Source organism: Trichomycterus rosablanca, chromosome 9 (genome assembly GCF_030014385.1).
Source record: "Trichomycterus rosablanca isolate fTriRos1 chromosome 9, fTriRos1.hap1, whole genome shotgun sequence".
Classification (NCBI taxonomy): Eukaryota; Metazoa; Chordata; class Actinopteri; order Siluriformes; family Trichomycteridae; genus Trichomycterus; species Trichomycterus rosablanca.
In genome coordinates this window covers 19,469,811-19,494,798 of record NC_085996.1, presented here as the reverse complement: position 1 = coordinate 19,494,798, position 24,988 = coordinate 19,469,811, and the positions used below count along the sequence as shown (strand labels likewise).

General features: G+C 40.8%; 1 protein-coding gene across 7 annotated transcripts in view; it reads right to left on the bottom strand.

The window, feature by feature from the left end:
• enah (ENAH actin regulator) overlaps positions 1-24,988 on the bottom strand; it is a 201,998-nt gene that overhangs the window by 101,123 nt on the left and 75,887 nt on the right. For all 7 annotated transcript variants that reach the window (XM_063002040.1, XM_063002039.1, XM_063002037.1 and 4 more), the window contains exon 2: positions 11,366-11,531. In XM_063002040.1, coding sequence (XP_062858110.1) covers positions 11,366-11,531 — 166 coding nt within the window. The remainder of the gene's footprint in view (positions 1-11,365; positions 11,532-24,988) is intronic.

Here is a 24,988-nt window from a genome sequence, read left to right as displayed (position 1 = left end):
GGCAACATCAGGATCAATTCTTTACTACAGCGGGGGGGGGGGGGTTAGTGGGTAGCACTGTCGCCTCACAGCAAGAAGGTCCTGGGTTTGATCCTCAGGTGGGCCGGTCCGGGTCCTTTCTGTGCGGAGTTTGCATGTTCTCCCCACGTCCATGTGGGTTTCCTCCGGGTGCTCCGGTTTCCTCCCACAGTCCAAAAACATGCCACCAGGCTAATTGGAAACACTGAATTGTCCTATAGATACCTAGCTGCTAGATGCACAAACCAGTGCATTGTAGTGCCGGTCCCAAGCCCGGATAAATAGGGAGGGTTGTGTCAGGAAGGGCATCCGACGTAAAAACTGTGCCAAATCCCGCCGGCGACCCCTAATAGGAAGAAGCCGGAAATGCCGACCCCCGTAATCGAAAAACTGGACAAAGGCTGAGGAACAAGTTACAGCAGGGGTGGGCAATTAAATTTTTGGACTGTTGTGGAGGGTCAATAGGCTGATCTTAATTCGGCTCAACATTTTATCTCTGTATAAAGGCAGTATTATTGTATAAGCTGTTACAACAAGAACAGATGTTACAATCAGGCAATCAAAATGAGAAGCAAGCAGAGTAAAAACATCAATATCATTTAACTATTTAAACAATGCTCAGACTGTGAAACATGTTCTAAAGGAATAAATACAGAACCTACAACATCACACTTACACAAAACTGCTGTTTTTATCTTAACTTTTACACACACAACATTTAGTAGCATTTTTGGTTTCACTTACGTTCAAGCTGTTGTTCACGTGACACATCTCGCTTTACGGCGTGTGGTCCAAAGTGTCTACAATTGGAAGATGTGAATGTCAATCAAACGCGATGGACCAATTAGAATTGACGCGGAGTTGAGATTTTCTGTTAAAGTTCTGTCATGTTTTTAGATTATTAAACCCTGCTGGATTTTGAAGAGGACATCTGTGGCTAAACGGGAAACGGTGTAGTTTGTTTTATTTCATAACACTAATGGATTAATCATTGAGGATGTGAGAGATCTCCAAGTCGGGACAAGATAGGTTCTTCATCTCAGGTGAGCGAGTTATCATTTATAAAGTGATTATAAAGTGATGCTAAAAGTTGAAGTAGATCAGTGTGTTTTAATTTCTGAATGGCTGTTGCAGATGAGTTGTAGATCAGTGGCACATGTTAATGAAGTCATCAAGATGCACCTTGTTATGGCAGTTGCCGAGTGAGCTGGCAGTAAACGGCGCTCTGTTGGAACGTATCTTCGTGTGTTATTTGCTTTACACACAAACAATGGCCTTATTTACATTAAGTGTTATTTACATTAAGCAACAGTATTGGATCGGATTACACTTTTTTTTTTCCTTCCGATATCCAATCCAGTGATATCTGACTTAAATAAATAAATACTTAGAAGTCCATGTCTTAAAAAAATTCATACTTTACTGTATTAACTGCACTCACAAAAGGGCAGTGATAGCTCAGTGGTTCAGGTACTGGACTAGTAAACGGAAGGTTGCTGGTTCAAACCCCGCCAACACCAAGTTGCCACTGCTGGGTCCCTGAGCAAGGCCCTTAACCCTTAATTGCTCATTGTGTTCAGCTCATTGTGTAAGTCGCTTTGGATAAAAGCGTCTGCTAAATGCTGAAAATGTATTCGTTAACAAGTCATGGGGTAGCTGGATACACTCAAACACAGACACAAATGTACAAATCTAAGTAAACTGGAAAAATAACAGTCACTACATAATAAAAACAGTGATACTGTATCGCATGTGGTGCCACGGTGGCTCAGTGGGTAGTACTGTCACTGTTCGATCCCCAGGCGGGGCGGTCCGGGTCATTTCTGTGTGGAGTTTGCATGTTGGGTTTTCTCCCACAGTCCAAAAACATGAAGTCAGGTTAATTGGAGACACTGAAATGCCCTATAGGTGAATGGGTGTGTGTCTGCCCTGCGATGGACTGGCGCCCCGTCCAGGGTATTACTTCATGCCTTGTGCCCATTGAAAAGCTGGAATAGGCTACAGCAGTGGGAGTGTATTGCATGTATGATGTATACTTATCTACATTTTATTTCTAATTACCACTGACCTCATGTGGGCCGGTCAGAGACACCCAATGGGCCAGGCAATGCCCAAGTGTGGGTTACAGTATTATATTAAGTGTTTCATGTTTAAGTGGCTACAAATTCCAGAATCTGAGTTGAGTGTTTTTGAAAACATAATGTACATTGAAAAGGTTCTGTCTAATAGGGTTAAGAGCAGGTGAGACAATTAGGACATGCGTTAGTGTAAGGTGTGCGTCACATGATTAGTAGTTGGTGCGTTTTCTCCAGATAAAAGATGTTTGAGAGTTAGATTTCAATAACCGATACAGCATCTTGTGTAGACAGATTGGTCTGCTCGCTTGAGGGAAAAACAGGGCTCTCTTCGGATTATGTACGATGAGATTTCATGTAGCCTTGTGTGTATTTTTGTCCCACTCCTCTTGGCACATCGTCTTAAAGTATGATTTTATTGAAGTAAGCGTCTGTGGGGAGGATATGGTTTCCTTTTCTGCTAGTCAAGCCGCCTTTTCATTTTCTGGGAAACCACAGTGGCTTAGGATCCAGCAGAAATGTAGTTGGTATTTCGATCGGTTAGTTTTTTTTTTCTCCGCTGTGAGGATTTTGGAAATAATGGGATGGTCTATTTTAAGGGATTCCCAAGACTTGTAGGAAAGATTTGGAATCTGAACAGATTAGAAAGACTTTGTGAGGGTAATCTTGAATGAAATTGTTGGCGAGTAGTGGGACGTAAGCTTCAGCTGTGAGATAGAGGAATGTTACGCTAGGCGGATGCTGTGATGATGGTCAGTGATGGCGTGTCTGTTTTGGTACCCTCTGTGAAAATGATTTGGTGTTGTGGATATATTTCTCTGGAGACAGATAATTGTTTATTGTAGTCAGTTGGAGGTTCACTCCGTTTTAGGCTTTAGGCTGAAAAACTGATTTTTCAGTTTTGACAAAATGCTGTCTTACAGCTCTCCCTAGCTTTTGCATATATATACACTATATTGCCAAAAGTATTCCTTCACCCATCCAAATCATTGAATTCAGGTGTTCCAATCACTTCCATGGTCACATGTGTATAAAACCAAGCACCTAGGCATGCAGACTGCTTCTACAAACATTTGTGAAAGAATGGGTCACTCTCAGGAGCTCAGTGAATTCCAGCGTGGTGCCACCTGTGCAACAAGTCCAGTCATGCAATGTCCTCACTACTAAATATTCCACAGTCAAATGTCAGTGGTATTATAACAAAGTGGAAGCCATTGGGAATGACAGCAACTCAGCCACGAAGTGGTAGCCACGTAAAATGACAGAGCGGGGTCAGCGGATGCTGAGGTGCATAGTGTGCAGAGGTCTCAAACTTTCTGCAGAGTCAATCGCTACAGACCTCCAAAGTTCACGTGGCCTTCAGATTAGCTCAAGAACAGTGTGTAGAGAGCTTCATGAAATGGGTTTCCATGGCCGAGCAGCTGCATCCAAGCCTTACATCACCAAGCACAATGCAAAGCGTCGGATGCAGTGGTGTAAAGCACGTCGCCACTGGACTCTAGAACTCTAGAGCAGTGGAGAGGTGTTCTCTGGAGTGTCGAATCACGCTTCTCCATCTGGCAATCCGATGGATGAGTCTGGGTTTGGCAGTTGCCAGGAGAACGGTACTTGTCTGACTGCATTGTGCCAAGTGTAAGGTTTGGTGGAGGGGGGATAATGGTGTGGGGTTGTTTTTCAGGAGTTGGGCTTGGCCCCTTAGTTCCAGTGAAAGGAACTCTTAATGATTCAGCATACCAAGAGATTTTGGACAATTTCATGCTCCCAACTTTATGGAACAGTTTGGGGATGGCCCCTTCCTGTTCCAACATGACTGCACACCAGTGCACAAAGCAAGGTCCATAAAGACATGGATGAGCGAGTTTGGTGTGGAAGAACTTGACTGGCCTGACCTTAACCTGATAGAACACCTTTGGGATGAATTAGAGCAGAGACTGCGAACCAGACCTCGTCCAACATCAGTGTCTGACCTCACAAATGCGCTTCTGGAAGAATGGTCAAAAATTCCCATAAACACACTCCTAAACCTTGTGGAAAGCATTTCCAGAACAGTTGAAGCTGTTATAGCTGCAAAGGTTGTGCCGACATCATATTAAACCCTATGGATTAAGAATGGGAGTCACTCAAGTTTAAATACGTGTGAAGGCAGACAAGCAAATACTTCTGGCAATATAGTGTATGTCTAAGTAGGTGTTGGTTACCCTGACCCTACCTAGGTGTGTATTCAATTGCATTTTTTGCTTCATGTTAGCTTATCTTCGTGTGCCTAATTTTCTGAATTTATTTCATGTTGTTCCATATTGGGCAACTCCTTGGAAGCAGCGCTGTGCTTTTCTAAACACTTTGTACAATGTGGTGGATTTTGGTGATCTGGTCCATGTTTACCACAGTTATTTAGGTCAAAGTAGATTTTGGTTACCTTGACCATGAACATTTTTGTCTGTCTGAATGTTTGATGTTCACGTAAGAGCATTTGTTGCATATATTCCAGTCTGCCATGTCTCCATGTAGCATCTTAGGCTCGCTCTAGATTCAAAAACACTGCTATTATGTGCTGTTTTTAATGAAACCCTCGCTGAGTCCATTCTGATGAGGTACCCACAGTACTCCTACCTCTTCTGAATCTCTTCAGTCTGGTTTTTGGTCATTAGGTTACTGTGCTCCAGGAACCATACTAATCACTGGTTCACCATCCCTTCTACGATTTTGCAAAGACAGCTTGCCAAGGCGCTGAATGTTCTTTCAAATTTAAAGTTAGGTGTGTTTTCAATTGCTCTCTTTGCTTCAGGGTAGCTTATCTTCTTTGTGTGCCTAATGTTCTGAGTTTCTTTCATTGTGTTTCATACTGGGCACTCCTTGGAGACAGTGCTGTGGTTTCCTAAACAGTTTGTGCAATGTGGTCCATGTTAAATTAATATAAAACATCTACACCGATCAACCACAACATTACAACCACCTTCTTGTTTCTACACTCACTGTCCATTTTATCAGCTCCACTTACCATATAGAAGCACTTTGTAGCTCTACAATTACTGACTGTAGTCCATCTGTTTCTCTGCATGCTTAGTTAGCCCCCATTCATGCTGTTCTTCAATGGTCAGGACCCCCACAGAGGACCACTACAGAGCAGGTATTATTTAGGTGGTGGATCATTCTCAGCTCTGCAGTGACACTGACATGGTGGTGGTGTGTTAGTGTGTGTTGTGCTGGTATGAGTGGATAAGGCCCAGCAGTGCTGATGGAGTTTTTAAACACATAACTGTCACTGCTGGACTGAGAATAGTCCACCAACCAAAAACATCCAGCCAAGAGTGCTCCATAGGCAGCGTCCTGTGACCACTGAAGGTCTAGAAAATGACCAACTCAAACAGCAGCAATAGATGAGCGATCGTCTCTGACTTTACATCTACAAGGTGGACCAACTAGGTAGGAGTGTCTAATAGAGTGGACAGTGAGTGATCACGGTATTTATAAACTCCAGCAGCGATGCTGTGTCTGATCCACTCATACCAGCACAACACACACTAACACAACACCACCATGTCAGTGTCACTGCAGTGCTGAGAATGATCCACCACCTAAATAATACCTACTCTGTGGTGGTCCTGGGAGAGTCCTGACCATTGAAGAACAGCATGCAGAGAAACAGATGGACTACAGTCAGTAATTGTAGAACTACAAAGTGCTTCTATATGGTAAGTGGAGCTGATAAAATAGACAGTGAGTGTAGAAACAAGGATCGGTGTATATTAATATAAACATTTATACGTTTACATAATCAGACTGAACACCGGTGCTCTTCTATTAGTCATGTGGAACAGTAGGTACATGATTAGCAGGTGTAGGCGGTGTAGCATGAATAGCATGTGATTAAATTAATCATTGGAATTGGTAAACACAAACAACCCAAACGTGAGATTAGCAGGTACATGTGCTTCTGGCCCAAACTGCTTTACTGTACAGAAGACTAAGTACATTGTGTATGAATGGCATTACAGCAGTAGGTTACACGTGTTAGATATTTAGCATGGTGTTGAACTCACTCCTAATATTCTCCAAGTAGGTGTTAAGCAGCTAATATTATTGCTCTGGGTTTTACTCCTGTCTGCTGTCTCAACGTGCGAGTTAGAACTTGATAGATATATGAGAATATGCTAGAAGATGTGTATTTTCACAACTCTAACTTATTAAGTGGCTTTCACATGCTAAGCAATTTGTGCTTTGTTCACAGTGAGGCTGGGTGCATGTTGTTTTACGACAGCATTTAAGCCTTTACTGCGATATACAATACTGATGATATTGACATTTTATTCACATGCAGTTTTGTATGAAAGGTACTTTAGTTTATACTAGAAATCTCTGTCAAAGAAAGATAAGATAAAAAGATAAGATAAGATAAGGTATAAAGAGCGATAGAGAGATAGAGAGATCGATAGATCGATAGATAGATCGATAAGAAAATTAAGGCCAAAGTAGTATGTTACATTTATCAAAACGTCAAAAGTAATAGTACACACTACAGAGATTCACATTATACAAACAAACAAGCAAGTATCTGTATAACAACGGGACCTGGGGGTACATATGGAGATGTTTTTGGTTTACATCGTAAGGTTGTTTTAGATTATAAGTAATTAACAGCTGTAATATATAAATTATAAAGTGAAATGGTTGTCCATCAAAAGAATGAAGTGGCTTCATGAATCTTTATTGTTTGGTTAATCAAAGGGCGACTTAAATCATATTGAAGATCTACAAAGCCAGAACAAACGACTCCATGATGAGGAAACATGCTATCTGAAATGCAAACCAAGCCTCCATATTTCACGCTAGATGCCATTCCATATTTGTCTCACAATGTCATATCAGATTTCAGGTTAAATGAAACAGTTCATAGTTTTGTATCATAGTGAGGATCAGTTTCTCTCTACCGTGTCTGTGCTTTCCTTCTGTCTACAGCATATAAACAATTCATCTCATTGGCAGCGAGTTAACAAGTCAGCAGTAAAGAGTGTCAGATTGAACTTTGAGAAAAGCAACAAGCGGTAAAAACCAAGCATCAAGCGCAAATAGGTGTTGTGCAATGCTCCAGGTGGCGGAGTTAAGATTGTCAAGAAAAGGAGATTCAGAAATTTAATCAGCTTCACAGTTAATGACCTGAGGCTGGTGTCAACGCATCAAGAGTCACCACACCTAGACGACTCCAGAAAAATGGCTACAATTATGGCATATACACATTAAAACCACCTCCTTGTTCTACACACACTGTCCATTTTGTCGGCTTCACTTGCCATGTAGAAGCACTTTGTAGTTCTACAATTACTGACTGTAGTCCATCTGTTTCTCTGGATGCTTTGTTGGCCCCCTTTCATGCTGTTCTTCAATGGTCTTGACCCCCACAGGACTACTACAGAGCAGGTATTATTTGGGTGGTGGATCATTCTCAGCACTGCAGTGACACTGACATGGTGGTGGTGTGTTAGTGTTTGTTGTGCTGGTATGAGTGGATCAGACTCAGCAATGCTGATGGAGTTTTTAAACACCTCACTGTCCTGCTGGACTGAGAATAGTCCACCAACCAAAAATATCCAGCCAACAGCGCCCTGTGGGCAGCGTCCTGTGACCACTGATGAAGGTCTAGAAGATGACCAACTCAAACAGCAGCAATAGATGAGCGATCGTCTCTGACTTTACATCTACAAGGTGAACCAACTAGGTAGGAGTGTCTAATAGAGTGGACAGTGAGTGGACACGGTATTTAAAAACTCCAGCAGTGCTGCTGTGTCTGATCCACTCATACCAGCAGAACACACACAAACACACCACCACCATGTTAGTGTCACTGCAGTGCTGAGAATGATCCACCACCCAAATAATACCAGCACTGTGGTGGTCCTGTGGGGCTCCTGACCATTAAAGAACAGGGTGAAAGAAGCTAAAAAAGTATGTAGAGAAACAGATGGACTACAGTCAGTAATTGTAGAACTTCTATATGGTAAGTGGCGCTGATAAAATGGACAGTATGTGTGGTGTTAATGTTATGGCTGATCAGTGTATAATATCAAGCCATCTTACCTGAGCTAAAAAAGAAAAAGAACTGAACTGTTGCTCAGTGATCCCAGAGTCTTGAGAAAGAGTGGAGAGACACTAAATCAAAAGTGTCTGAAGTCCAGTGTAAAGGTTTTGCAGTCTGAGATGGTTTGAGGTGCCATGTCATCTGCTAGTGTTGGTCCACTGTGTTTTATCCAAAGTTAAACAGCCGTCTACCTGGACATTTTAGAGCATTCCATGCTTCAATCTGCTGACAAGTTTGAAGGAGATGCCAATTTAGCACCTGCCCACAGTGCCAAAACTACTACAAAATGGTTTGCTGACCATCATATTACTGTGCCTGACAGGCCATCCAACTCTCTGAACCTAAGTCCCATAAAGAATATATGAGGCACTGTCAAGAGGAAGATGAGAAACACCCGAGCGAGCTATACAAACAAGCTGAAGGCCACTATCAGCAACCTAGGCGTTAATAATATCTCAGCAGTGTCACAAGCTGATTGTCTTCATGCCACACTACATCAATGCAGTAATTCACTGAGTGTATAAATTAACAAAAAATGCAGAAGTTGGATTGTATTTTACATCATATTGTTAGGTCTTATAAAATATTCTAATAATTCAAGAGACTGGATTTCTGATTCTATGAGCTTTAATGAGCTTTAAGCCAGACTGAGCAACATGAAAACAAAAGAACACTTAAAATATGTAATGAATATAAAATACAGTGGTACCTTGTAACTCGACGTTCCCTAAACTCGAAATCTGATGCCCTGTCAAGAAATTTGTACCCATAAATTCGGCGTTTCCCTTGAACTCGACAAGTGTGCAATTGCCGTTTTGTTTAGTGCTTGGCTTGAGCGGTGCGAATATGAGACGAATCTGCATTTGTGTGGAATAACCATCAAATTCACTCTGAAAGTGTCCACATGTATCTGTGTTTTTCTCCTGTTTCACTTTTAAACTTGTGTTATAGCTCAGGGTGCTGAGAATTTGTGAGGATCAGCTTTTCAGAGAGAGTCTAAAACACTGATCGTTAGAAAAGATTAATGTGACGATGTATTAAAAGAACGACATGCAGTAGGAACACTAAACCTCTCTTAATTATTACTGCTCATAAGTTCTCTTCACTAATGAAATTCCTCGCTCGTTGTTTTAGTACAATAAGTCACGTTAAGCTTTGTGCACCACCACACACTATAGGAAATAATGGCATAGCCAGCAGAAAAGCTATTGTGCCACTTCTCATGTGAATGTGCCCTTTATTAAACGAAATACGGTATTCCAGGATCGAGCATCTCCACGATTAAGAAGTGTAAGGGAACAATAAAGAAGTAAATGTAAAGTGCAGGTTTTACTGTGGTTTTTTTGTAAATTTTTAACTGTTTTTTAATTGTGTTTTTATTAGGGCTGTCAAACGATTAAAATTTTTAATCGCGATTAATCTCAGAATTTCATATAGTTAATCGCGATTAATCGCATTTAAAAAAATCTGTGTAAATGTTATAGAAAACAAGGATTTTTATGTGAAATGTTACAATTAAAATGGTGAACACATTTTATGCTAAATGTACTGATGTTAAAAACTGCTGGGACAAGAGAAAACTGTAAGGGAGTTTATTCACTCACATACTAGGCAGTAAATGTCAGATTGTAGTTTAGAATTTCTCCATCAGCAAACATTGTAGATCAGCGGTGCTTTAGGTGGGATAAGGCGTAGTTATTGTAACAGACTTTTCTGTGGTTGTATTGTGACAATGGTTTGATGGCCGTTTCTACACGAAGTGAGTGTGTTTTGACCCTTTGGGGCTTCCATAGTTCATGGACTAACGTGCTTGACTCAGCTTTCCGGTATTTGGTACCTTAACAGAATAAGTTAATAAAAGTGTTCTGCTCCCGACAACTTGTGAATATAGCGAGTATTTATTTCTTTATAAGTGCATCACTACAACGCTCGGTTACATTATGCTAACAAACCGCAAATGAAAAACGGTGGCAAGTCCGACATTAAAACGTTTGTTTTAACATAATGTTAACATAATGTAACCGAGCGTTGTAGTTCTACCAGTCAAGTCTCAACATTAACTAGAATTTGCGTTAACGGCACTATTATTTTTAATCGCGTTAAATTGAAATCGCGTTAATGCGTTATTATCGCGTTAACTTCGACAGCCCTAGTTTTTATACTATATTTATGTTATTTTCAGTGTATAAGTGTCAAAAACAACCCTATTATTTTACATTAGCCTAAAATATATGCACTTCCACAGGACCATGGAACACATTAACAGGTTTCCCCATACGTCCTTACGGGAAAAAATACCTTGATACTCAACGTCTTTTAAACTCAACGCCACTCCCACAACCAATTGACGTTGAGCTTTAAGGTACCACTGTATATAGAATACCTTGATACTCAACGTCTTTTAAACTCAACGCCACTCCCACAGCCAATTGACGTTGAGTTTCAAGGTACCACTGTATATAGAATACCTTGATACTCAACGTCTTTTAAACTCAACGCCACTCCCACAGCCAATTGATGTTGAGCTTTAAGGTACCACTGTATATAGAATACCTTGATACTCAACGTCTTTTAAACTCAACGCCACTCCCACAGCCAATTGACGTTGAGCTTTAAGGTACCACTGTATATAGAATACCTTGATACTCAACGTCTTTTAAACTCAAAGCCACTCCCACAACCAACTGACGTTGAGTTTCAAGGTACCACTGTATATAGAATACCTTGATACTCAACGTCTTTTAAACTCAAAGCCACTCCCACAACCAACTGACGTTGAGTTTCAAGGTACCACTGTATATAGAGCAGTTCTATCAATACTGTGAATTAAACAGCTCATGTTAAATGCTGCCAAATCAACAGGACCGTCAATGATACAGTGATGTTCTTAATATTCATTATAAAACAGCACAAATACGTTTACCTCTAATCAAATCAGTTCAAATGGATCCCACAGATGATGGCCAATAAAGGCATTCCCAATTGCAGTTTACGCTAAAGCAACTCTACCAGATGTTCCAATAATGTTAATTTTAATGCCAAATTCCTATATCATCAATAATGACAGTAGAAGTATATCCTTTGAGGCATCTTAAAAAGAAAACTTTGAGACTGAGATTTCTTAGGTCGCTGATATCATCATGAATCCAAACTGTTCAGATTCGGTAATATGGACCTATGTAATCTTTGTCCTGCTTACCTGGTGGTCCTGAATTTTGCGGCCCACCACCCGGAAGGCGTTGTTGCCCGTGTGGTGATAAATGTGGACTCTGCTGAAACCCGTGGTACCGCCAGCCGGGACCCATTTCTTGTTGGCGTCGTCATACACCATGACGGCAGCCCGCGCCTGACAGATGCTCTGCTCACTGCAAAATAAACACAAATGCAAACATGAGGGAGTCCGGTTCTTCCAGAATCACTGGGTGCAATGTAGTAATACAACATGGACAGGTAGCCAGGCCACTGCCTAGACATAGCCAATCATGTCTAGCCAATGCAATGGACTAGTAATAAGAAGGTTATAACCCCACCACCACTAAGCTGTCACTGTTGGGCCCCTGAGCAAGACCCTAAATTGCTCAAATTGTATTCTTTCACAACTGTAAGTCACTTTGGATATAGACTTCTGCTACATGCTGTAAATGTTAAATGTAAAGGTAGTGGGCTGCTTCCAGCAGCAGACGCTGCGCCAGAGCTGCAAACAGAACTACACAAATGAAATGTTTCTGAATGTAAAACACTACAGCATGCTCTACCAGGGAGATTAATCCTGTCCTATAATCCGATCAAATCCTAAAATTCACTGTTCAGTGCCAGCATGTTTAAATGGAACATGGGCCTGTCACTATTATTACATAATCGCTTGATAGTGAATATCTGAGCTGATATTCTAAACTGATTGTATTTCATACACAACAAACAAAATAAATTATTTTGTTACAATAAGTTACATTCTTGATAGTACACAATTATTAGTTTAAGTATCTAATGTCAAACAGTCATGGACAATTTTGTGTCTCCAATTCACCTCACTTGCATGTCTTTGGACTGTGGGAAGAAACCGGACCTCCCAGAGGAAACCCACGCAGACAAGGGGAGAACATGCACACAGAAAGGACCCGGACTGCTGCACCTGGGAATGTTGTGGAAATTCAAAATAACCCAGACAACCGGAGTAATAGTAAAAGCAAAAAATCTATTTATTACTCAGCTGAGGACAGATCTCATAACGCAAACACACACACATGCCTTTACAGGAGAGAAGGGTGGATACCGTCTGCCCTGTCGCAGGATTTATACCCCGCTTTGCTGTCCCTTCAGGCTAACTCTGCTCAGCGACCCAGCACAATGCCGACTTTCCACTTCAAACTTAATAGACTTGATAGTCACTTCTATCCTTGTTAATTGTACTAAGAAAGCAGAAAGTTATGAGTTTAATGTAAATAACTAATAAAATATAACATTTCCAGTCACAGGAAATAAACCCTTGCTGTGAGACGACATTCCTACCCTCACAGCAGCCTTCGAAACAAACTTGGATTAGGACCTGGTTGCCAACTCAAACACATCACCGCTGTAGGCACATTTTGGTTTCTGGCCAAAATGTAAATAGAAAGGCCAAAAACTGGGAGGATGCGATTTGTCTGATTTACTATCAAATAGTGGCAGTAAAAGCCAATACAACATAAAAAGCCATCTACGAATCCACCGCCTTAGCCAGTTCTACAAACTTGGAAAGACAACTACAGCCACAGATTTCTCCTGGCAGCTGGAGAAGTGTCATGACATTTACTTCATCATCGCAGAAGACCTTCTGTTGGTTCGTACCAGATGCCATAGCCATCATGGCTTAGTGAGACTTGGCCTCCCAATGTGCTGTCGGCAGTTTGTGGATTGTCCCTTCTCAGACCACTGTCGGTGGGCACAGTCAGAATTTAACCCAGATGTCTGGCATCACTTGGGGCTTGATGCTGCCCATATCTTCTACATTCAACACACATACTACAAGTATCTCTCACCTAGGGCTGTGCGATATGACTAAAAAACTCATATCTCTATATGCTTTTGATAAGTGGCAATATACAATATGATACAATGTAAACTTAAAGTACAGTGGCAGACCACTGCTCGTATTTTAGCTTATTTGGTTTACAAGTTATCCTAAAAACACAAAACATTGTAGTTCTGATCAGCAGAATCTCACAATCACATTTATACTGTCAGTTTTACTTCAAATTAATGAGCATCAAAAAAATCCTGAAAAAGTTAAATATTTGATAATGCTTTGCTATCATTGCAAAATGAAAGCGCACGTTAAACAACAGCACCGCGACCCAGATCAACCACAGCAGCATAAAATCATAACTGCTGCTTACCTGAGCTTCTCTTCCTCAAAGTGCGAATCAAATTTATATCCGTGTGTTGTTCCATTAGGGATAAAATCACCTTGTTTTTCTTGTTGAAGGCCACCTTGTATGTTTCCAGAATATTTACACAATATAAAAATCCATTTCTAACTGTTCCAACTGTCACTTATGCCTTTCCAACCAATCAAGAGAGAGATTGAAATTCCGCCCAAAATCTGAATTCGGAAGCTCTGACTGGTTTATACAGCTTTTTTTCAAGGCTTGAACCACAAATGAATATCTTTCACAAACAAACTGATTCATTTGTGTGAGCAAAACGAATGAATTTTTACCATAGATAAGAGCACAGCTCCCTGATTCGATTCCAATTAATAATTTGTTTGAAATCAATGATTCAGTTTGCATGTGTGTGCGTGCACTAACTCTAGCCCTAACCCACCCGCTCATGCGCTAGAGAAAGCGTTATGTGCAGCGCTGGCGCTCTGTTATAAATAGAGATGGGACGATCGATCGGCTATGAATCGGTATCGGCCGATTTTTAATCAAAATATGCAATCGGCGATCGGCCGATATCTCCTAAAAGTAGCCGATCCGATCGTGTGATATATAAAGATCATGTTAAGTTAACAGCTCAGTGGATTGATCCAGACGCCAACCATCACATCACCATTCATCAACCATCGTACAGAAACCACAGTGAAAGCTCTTCATGACCTAAAATAACATCATTAACTTTGTGCATCATACATACGATGTAATTTAGCTGATTGTAATATTTACTTTAAAAAGATAATTCAACCCGGTCACATCTGAGTCGATTCTATCAGCACGTTATATAAACTCCTGGTTGACTTTGGTAAATCGTAAGTGGTTCTTACTTGTGATGTAGATGAGAACAGAAAATGTTACAGAGCCAATCAGAGGCAAAAGTTTATTCATTAGCAAATTCGTTAGTTCAGGATCATCTGCTGAACTTTTAGGATCATCAGAAAACTTTTAGACGGAACGAGTCTGACGGTCGGTTACAGATCTGTGGTAATAGCAGTTTAATTAAGCTTTTTAATGAAGCTTTTTAATGTAAGAGAGTCACACAGAATGTTCTGTAGTAGCTGGTGTTTATTTAAAACCACGACATTTAATTAATAACAGTAAACACAGAGAGATAACTGAGAAGAGAAACTTACACTTGGCGAAAAATGAATCGACTCATGAATCAATGAATCACTTATAGCGATACTGTGAACAAAGCGTATCTTCTAAGGGCACACACACACACACACAAACACACACAAACACACACAAACACACACAAACACACACAAACACACACAAACACACACAAACACACACACACGCGCGCGCGCGCGCTGCTCCGGTTTATCTTCACTGTGAGGCTCTTTTTAAGTTTATTTATTTTATTTACTGCTAAACCCCCCCAAACCCCCCTCCCCCCGATCGCAATCGGCTATCGGCCGATGTCCCTGAAAGGAGATCGCAGATCGGAATCGGTGCCAAAAACCCCGATCGGCACATCTCTAGTTTTAAATGTTCTCAAATGGTAACCTGTGTATCCTAGACATACTCGATATATCGAATATGGTCATTTTTTACATAGTGTGAAAAGTAATATCAAATATAGCAATATTTGCGATATACTGCCCAGCCCTACTCTCACCAGCCCAAAATATCATGCATCCCTGACTGTGACATGCCCAATTGTTTGTTTGTTTGTTTATTAGGATTTTAGTCATATTTTGACACTTTTTGGTTACAATCATGACAGGAACGGTAGTTACTCATTACACAAGGTTTATCAGTTCACAAGGTTATATCAAACACAGTCATGGACAAATGTGTATCTCCAAATCACCTCACTTGCATGTCTCTGGAACCCACGCAGACACAGGGAGAACATGCAAACTCCACACAGAAAGGACCCAGACCGCCCCACCTGGGGATTGAACCCAGCACCTTCTTGCTGTGAGGCGACAGTGCTACCCACTTAGCCATCGTGCCGCCCTACATGCCCAACTGTAAGACCATTTGTAAACAATTACAGCGTGGGCCTGTGTTTACTGTTAGTTCCTTCATTGTTCAGCATTTGATTGTAGAATGTTTGGCCACAGAAGGTAGGACAAAAAAAAAAACTCGACTCAAATACAGGAACTCAAATTGCTGTAGTAATCAGAAGTTCCTGATGAAATGCCTGAATGTTTAAAAATGCATACTGAGCAATGTTATCATCGTGAAACTGCTGGAGGTTTAGGTGTTTGTCCTCTTGCACATGATAAATCAAGCTACCCAAACTATTCCACCTAGAAGAACTGGATTCACTCATGATAAGAAAGTGGAAATTCACAGGATTATAGCCACTATCGCTGACCTAAGGCTGGAAGATAATTGCTGTCAGACCACTTTGCTAAAATATTTATGTGGCATTGATTAATGATAAACCAACGTTGTAAACACATTAGTCTCTGAGTTTGTTTAAGCAAAAGGAATCAGTCCTGTGTTTACTGTGTATAAATTACAAATAAAATATGCAAAAGAATGAAAGAGCAGCAGCCTGTTCAGTAAGTTTTAGCAGAAACTAGATATAAACGTTCCTTAAAGTCATTTAAAAGTTTAAACCATGGAATCAAAACACACCTTCATTTCTATTAGCTGCTTTATTTTTATAAGGATAACCAGAGTTCTGAAAACAATGTGCACCAGGTGGGCATAGTTTCTGGACAGGGCATCAATCTATTACAACATACACTCACATTAGATCTAGAAAATTGTAATTTAATTAAAAGGTTTAATTTGCCGCTCAGGTACCGCAGTGGTAAAACACGCTAGCACACCAGAGCTGGGATTTTGAATACATCGTATCGAATCTCAGCTCTGCCATCCGGCTGGGCTTGGGTGACTATATGAACAACGTTTGGCTTTTGTTCATACAGGGTTAGGGAGCCGAAGAGAGACCTCATAACTGATGCAATTACGACCTCTGCTGGCTGGTTGATAGCGTCTGCATAGAGTAGAGGAATAATGCTGATCAGGGTGTGGCTCTCCATGCACAAGGCTGATCCGCATATGAACTTTGCTGGTGCAGGTAAAAAAAAATGTGTGTCAGTTCGCTCTCCTCAATCAGGGGCAGGGGTCAGCACCAGTAGAGAGTTAGCATAATGCAATTGGGTACAAATTGGATGAGCCAAAAATCGGGAGAAAAAGGGAGAAAATGCATTAAAAAACACAAATAAGTAAGGCTACATTAAATGAAACGTAATGGAATATAGCGGATGCCAAACTGAATCACTGGGATTTATCACCACATGTTAAGCTGCTTTCTAATCTTTAGAGGAAACATAAAACCATGCAAAACAAGTATCAGAAAAGAAACCTAGTCTCAGCATTCCTGTAAGTCTCGTGTTTGCAGTGTCCATGAACAACATGCTTGTTTACACTGGTAAGCAAGCAGTGAGGTACTTCACAAAGAACGTGGACCAAAGCAAAGATGCCAGAGCTACCACATCAATCCTCTGCATACTTTGCGACCAGCAAGAAACTTGACCGAAACCACACGCACATTTACTATGAGGAAAAACACCGGAGGACAGAACGACAAAGTAAGCAACAGTCTGTGGACAACCATGTGGAACTGAGGTACAGTGCTTTGCATAAGTATTAACCACCATGTTTTTCCCTTCAACATTTAATAGTTACATTCTGGAACTAAAATTACTGTACATAAAATAGCCCAAAATGCAGTGTTCCCTAAATTACTTTATATAACTGAGAAAAAACTAAGATATTTCATGTTTTGTCTGCTCAGCTTCATTTCATTTGTTAATATACCTCCATTCCTGCATTTCAGGCCTGCAATACATTCCAAAAAAGTTGGGACAGGGGCAATTTAGGGCTAGTAATAAGTCAAAAAAAGTAATGATGTGATTCCAAACAGGTGATTGTAAGCATGGCTTGGTACAACAGCAGCATCCAGGAAAGGCTGAGTCTTTGATGAGCAAAGATGATCAGAGGATCTCCAGTTCGTTAACCAATGCGTAAGAAAATTATTGAAATGTTTAAAAACAATGTACATCAAAGAAAGATTGGAAGGGATTTGCATATTTCTCCCTCTACAGTGCATAATATCATTAAACCATTCAAAGAATCAGGAGAAATTTCAATAGAGAATTTGAAACGAAAAATGTGACAACAACCTTGTACTGTTGCACATCTTAAGACGTGTTTGCAGGTAGAATGAGACAAAATAAAAGCTGAAACACTAAATCACTTGGTCTCCTCTGTGCTAAAATGTCTCTTAAGTGTGGTGAAAAGGAATGGCAGCATTAAAAAGTGGTAAATGCTTTACTAAACTTTTTTTGGAATGTGTTGCAGGCCTGAAATGCAGGAATGGATGTTTATTAATAAATGAAATGAAGTTGAGCAGATAAAACATGAAATATATCAGGTTCATCCTGTCTGCAATCAAATAAAAGTCAAAGTACATGTAAGAAACTCTGGGTTGTTTTTTTTTTTATTATTATTTTCCATGCTGTCCCAACTTTTGCTGATCTGGGGTTGTATAAAAATTACAAACAAAACTTTCTGTTGCCATTAGAAGACACATAAAGCCAAGTCTCAGTTGTCTGCAAAATAAAGTGTCATGTCTGAGAAAGAAGTCATCTAAAAACAATATCAGAAAGACCAAGCAGCTGTTAAAATGACACATCTGGAACAACAATGTGGAAATGTCTTAATCAGGGTTTGGTTGTTTGTTTATTTGAATTTTTAACGTCAAGTTTTACACCCTTCGGTTACATCCATGACTCTTTACACAAGATTGATCCTTTCACAAGGTTATATCAAACACAAGCATGGACAATTTCATATCTCCAATTCACCTCACTTGCATGTCTTTGGACTGTGGGAGGAAACCGGAGCTCCCGGAGGAAACCCACACAGACACGGGGAGAACATGCCAACTCCACACAGAAAAGACACGGACCGCACCACCTGGGGATTGAACCCAGATCCTTATATAGATCCGGATATAGATCAGGTAAAGCAGTTATGATTTTCTGCTGCTGTGTGGTTGATCTGGGTCGCGGTTCTGCTGATTACTGTGCGCTTTCATTTTGCAATAATAGCAAAGCATCATCAAATATTGTGTTTTTTGATGCTCATTTATTTGAAGTAAAACGGAGCAGAAATGTGATTGTAAAATTCTGCTGGTTTGTTTAATATTGTCAAATATATATACAGTGTATCACAAAAGTGAGTACACCCCTCACATTTCTGCAGATATTTAAGTATATCTTTTCATGGGACAACACTGACAAAATGACACTTTGACACAATGAAAAGTAGTCTGTGTGCAGCTTATATAACAGTGTAAATTTATTCTTCCCTCAAAATAACTCAATATACAGCCATTAATGTCTAAACCACCGGCAACAAAAGTGAGTACACCCCTTAGTGAAAGTTCCTGAAGTGTCAATATTTTGTGTGGCCACCATTATTTCCCAGAACTGCCTTAACTCTCCTGGGCATGGAGTTTACCAGAGCTTCACAGGTTGCCACTGGAATGCTTTTCCACTCCTCCATGACGACATCACGGAGCTGGCGGATATTCGAGACTTTGCGCTCCTCCACCTTCCGCTTGAGGATGCCCCAAAGATGTTCTATTGGGTTTAGGTCTGGAGACATGCTTGGCCAGTCCATCACCTTTACCCTCAGCCTCTTCAATAAAGCTGTGGTCGTCTTAGAGGTGTGTTTGGGGTCATTATCATGCTGGAACACTGCCCTGCGACCCAGTTTCCGGAGGGAGGGGATCATGCTCTGCTTCAGTATTTCACAGTACATATTGGAGTTCATGTGACCCTCAATGAAATGTAACTCCCCAACACCTGCTGCACTCATGCAGCCCCAGACCATGGCATTCCCACCACCATGCTTGACTGTAGGCATGACACACTTATCTTTGTACTCCTCACCTGATTGCCGCCACACATGCTTGAGACCATCTGAACCAAACAAATTAATCTTGGTCTCATCAGACCATAGGACATGGTTCCAGTAATCCATGTCCTTTGTTGACATGTCTTCAGCAAACTGTTTGCGGGCTTTCTTGTGTAGAGACTTCAGAAGAGGCTTCCTTCTGGGGTGACAGCCATGCAGACCAATTTGATGTAGTGTGCGGCATATGGTCTGAGCACTGACAGGCTGACCCCCCACCTTTTCAATCTCTGCAGCAATGCTGACAGCACTCCTGCGCCTATCTTTCAAAGACAGCAGTTGGATGTGACGCTGAGCACGTGCACTCAGCTTCTTTGGACGACCAACTGAGTGGTCTGTTCTGAGTGGACCCTGCTCTTTTAAAACGCTGGATGATCTTGGCCACTGTGCTGCAGCTCAGTTTCAGGGTGTTGGCAATCTTCATGTAGCGCAACAATTTGTCTTTTAAGATCCTCAGAGAGTTCTTTGCCATGAGGTGCCATGTTGGAACTTTCAGTGACCAGTATGAGAGTGTGAGAGCTGTACTACTAAATTGAACACACCTGCTCCCTATGCACACCTGAGACCTAGTAACACTAACAAATCACATGACATTTTGGAGGGAAAATGACAAGCAGTGCTCCTTGTCTGACAAGCAGTGGGTGTAGTCTCTTAGGGGTGTACTCACTTTTGTTGCCGGTGGTTTAGACATTAATGGCTGTATATTGAGTTATTTTGAGGGAAGAATAAATGTATACTGTTATATAAGCTGCACACAGACTACTTTTCATTGTGTCAAAGTGTCATTTTGTCAGTGTTGTCCCATGAAAAGATATACTTAAATATCTGCAGAAATGTGAGGGGTGTACTCACTTTTGTGATACACTGTATATACACTGTATATTTCTGCAAATATTTCATTATATCTTTTCATGGGACAACACTATAGACATAAAACTTGGATATAACTTAGAGTAGTCAGTGTACAACTTGTATAGCAGTGTAGATTTACTGTCTTCTCAAAATAACTCAACACACAGCCATTAATGTCTAAATAGCTGGCAACATAAGTGAGTACACCCCACAGTGAACATGTCCAAATTGTGCCCAAATGTGTCGTTGTCCCTCCCTGGTGTCATGTGTCAAGGTCCCAGGTGTAAATGGGGAGCAGGGCTGTTAAATTTGGTGTTTTGGGTACAATTCTCTCATACTGGCCACTGGATATTCAACATGGCACCTCATGGCAAAGAACTCTCTGAGGATGTGAGAAATAGAATTGTTGCTCTCCACAAAGATGGCCTGGGCTATAAGAAGATTGCTAACACCCTGAAACTGAGCTACAGCATGGTGGCCAAGGTCATACAGCGGTTTTCCAGGACAGGTTCCACTCGGAAAAGGCTTCGCCAGGGTCGACCAAAGAAGTTGAGTCCACGTGTTCGGCGTCATATCCAGAGGTTTAAAAAATAGACACGAGTGCTGCCAGCATTGCTGCAGAGGTGGAAGACGTGGGAGGTCAGCCTGTCAGTGCTCAGACCATACGCCGCACACTGCATCAACTCGGTCTGCATGGTCATCATCCCAGAAGGAAGCTGACGCACAAGAAAGCCCACAAACAGTTTGCTGAAGACAAGCAGTCCAAGAACATGGATTACTGGAATGCCCTGTGGTCTGACGAGACCAAGAAAAACTTGTTTGGCTCAGATGGTGTCCAGCATGTGTGGCGGCGCCCTGGTGAGAAGTACCAAGACAACTGTATCTTGCCTAGTCAAGCATGGTGGTGGTAGCATCATGGTCTTGGGCTGCATGAGTGTTGCTGGCACTGGGGAGCTGCAGTTCATTGAGGGAAACATGAATTCCAACATGTACTGTGACATTCTGAAACAGAGCATGATCCCCTCCCTTCGAAAACTCCCTTTCCAACAGGATAACGACCCCAAACACAACCTCCAAGATGACAACTGCCTTGCTGAGAAGCTGAAGGTAAAGGTGATGGACTGAACCCAATTGAGCACCTGTGGCGCATCCTCAAGTGGAAGGTGGAGATGTTCAAGGTGTCTAACATCCACCAGCTCCGTGATGTCACCATGGAGGAGTGGAAGAGGATTCCAGTAGCAACCTGTGCAGCTCTGGTGAATTCCATGCCCAGGAGGGTTAAGGCAGTGCTGGATAATAATGGTGGTCACACAAAATATTGACACTTTGGGCACAATTTGGACATGTTCACTGTGGGGTGTACTCACTTATGTTGCCAGCCATTTAGACATTAATGGCTGTGTGTTGAGTTATTTTCAGAAGACAGTAAATCTACACTGCTATACAAGTTGTACACTGACTACTCTAAGTTATATCCAAGTTTTATTTCTATAGTGTTGTCCCATGAAAAGATATAATAAAATATTTGCAGAAATGTGAGGGGTGTACTCACTTTTGTGATACACTGTATATACTCTATCTATCTATCTGTCTATCTGTCTATATATATATATATAGTCCACCAACAGTTACAGTGTTTATATTTTACATTTTATATTACAGGCTGTATTTGTATTAATAATGACAATATTAATACTCTATCTATCTGTCTATCTGTCTATATATATATATACTGTATATATATATATATATATATATATATATATATATATATAGACAGATAGAGTATTAATATTGTCATTATTAATACAAATACAGCCTGTAATATAAAATGTAAAATATAAACACTGTAACTCTGTCAATGTATCAGAACTACACTATTTTGTGTTTTTTAAGATAACTTATAAACAAAATAAGGAAAAATACGGGCAGTGGCCTGTCATTGTACTTTAGGTTTACATTATATCGTATCGCATCGTATATAGTTTTTTTAGTCATACCGCACAGGACTACTTTAGAGCTTTTATTTCACCTTTTTCTTCAATACCCTGCATTTCAGTTGATTTCACTAGTTTGCGCACTCCAAACACTACCGACCTTTGTTAAAGTCGAGTTTATCGTCTATACACACAGACATTTCATTATTTGATTGATAATTTATATTAGTTCAGTACTACCCCCGGCAAATTTTTAGAACAGTGTGGCCCTCTGATTTAGATCTTTGACACCGTGTTTACACAATGGTTATATTCCCGCCAGGAGGGGTAGGTAATTTTTAAATCCCTCTATAGTCCAATGTTTTAGTATGTTGTTTTATATGCATACTTTTAGACAAATTTTTTCAAGAATTTGAGGATTGTTTCTACTTTGTCTTGGTTAAAAATCGTTTCCATAGTTTTAGGTATTGCTATACATTGTCGTTCTCGTTTGTATTTGGGGCATTCAGTCAGTATATGTTTGACTAAAATAGGTATCTGGCAAATATCACAAAGTGGAGTAGCTTCCCCCCTTACAAGATATGATTGTGTTAAATGTGTGTTAATTGTGTTAAATTAAGAAACACCTTGACGAGGTACAGACTGAGCGCATGACCTGGCCGTGGAGACGGGGTGACACACCCGGTCCTGGCTGCCCCGGGAGGAGAGGCCAATGAAGCTTCTATTGAGTTTGAGTTTCCGATGCGGCATCTGATGCACATCACCTGATCAATAAGTTTCTCTGGTTGTATTTTTACTTTAGTAAAAATGACAGGACATATGCCATTAAGTTTATTTTCGGATTGTGTATTCCACTCTGTCACATATTTTACAGTTTACAGTCTGTTGTTTTATCTCCTGCGGTGCTCCTTGCTAATTGGTCTGCCTTTTTATTACCAGCAATACCGCAGTGTCCCGGAATACAGTAGAATCTTATGTCATGGTTCATATTGGTGAGTAAGGAGGCACAGAAAACTCTAATTTACCAAATAGACTCTAACTCTAACTTAACATGTAGGAGCACTTTGTAGTTCTACAATTACTGACTGTGGTCTATCTATTTCTCTACATACCTTTTAACCTCCTTTGACTGATGGTCAGGACCCCCACAGGACCACTAGAGTAGGTATTATTTGGGTGGTGAGTCATTGTCAGCACTGCAGTGACACTGACATTGTGGTGGTGTGTTAGTGTGTGTTGTGCTGGTATGAGTGGATCAGTCTCAGCAGTGCTGCTGGAGTTTTTAAACACCTCACTGTCCCTGCTGGACTGAGAATAGTCCACCAACCAAAAACATCCAGCCAACAGTGCCCTGTGGGCAGTGTTTTATGACCACTGATGAAGGTCTAGAAGATGACCAACTCAAACAGCAGCAATAGATGAACGATCGTCTCTGACTTTACATCTACAAGGTGAACCAACTAGGTAGGAGTGTCTAGAGTGGACAGTGAGTGGACACAGTATTTAAAAACTCCAGAGGGGCTGCCGTGTCTGATCCACTCATACCAGCACAACACACACTAACACACCACCACCATGCCAGTGTCACTGCAGTGCTGAGAATGATCCACCACCCAAATAATACCTGCTCTGTAATGGTCCTGTGGGGGTCCTGACCATTGAAGAACAGAGTAAAAGGAGGTTAAAAGGCATGTAGAGAAACAGATGGATGACAGTCAGTAATTGTAGAACTACAAAGTGCTCCTATATGGTAAGTGAAGCTGATAAAATGGACAGTGAGTGTAGAAACAAGGAGGTGGTTTTAATGTTATGGCTGATCAGTGTATATGTTAAGACATTAACTACAGAGCCCAGAAATGTGGCTTTCAGTAAAAAATGTAAACCATATGAATGACACTCTTGTGGCTTTTTTGTCTACTCTACAAGTCACAGGAGCCTGAAAGAGACAGGGAGACAGGAGCTATTTTAAACCCTCACTCCAGTGACACAGACATGGCTGTAACAGAAGGAAGACTGCTCACAGGGAGGGACTAGCCTGTGGTGTAGGAGTTAGATAAAGCCTGAAATAGTCATAGACTCTTACTGTGAAATAAATGCCAAGGCATAATCGCCAGGTTACAATATCTCCGGAGTAGGTATCATCAGCTTAAATAAATAACACACCTATACTACCGATTCTTACTTAATATAATCACCAAATCGCTACTGCACTTTTAAAAGAGAACTGAAATAGAATCAGTAAGAGGCATTTTAAAATTTAAATACGGATGAATATTAAGGAGGAAAAAGCAAGAAACCTGTGAATATTTGATAGGGCTGCAGATATATAACAGCACTCATGAAAAGGGTTGAACGGGTATAAATATATGTGTGGGCATATACATATAAAGTACATTAGGATCAACTAGAACAAAGATTAAAGATTGAGTCAAGCCCCGTCTTTCAACAGAAGTGTGTGAACTCATAAATGCTTTTCAGGATGAGTGGGCAAAAGATTAATATATACTGTATATATACACTATATTGCCAAAAGTATTCACTCACCCATCAAATCATTGAATTCAGGTGTTCCAATCACTTCCATGGCCACAGGTGTATAAAACCAAGCACCTAGGCATGCAGACTGCTTCTACAAACATTTGTGAAAGAATGGGTCGTTCTCAG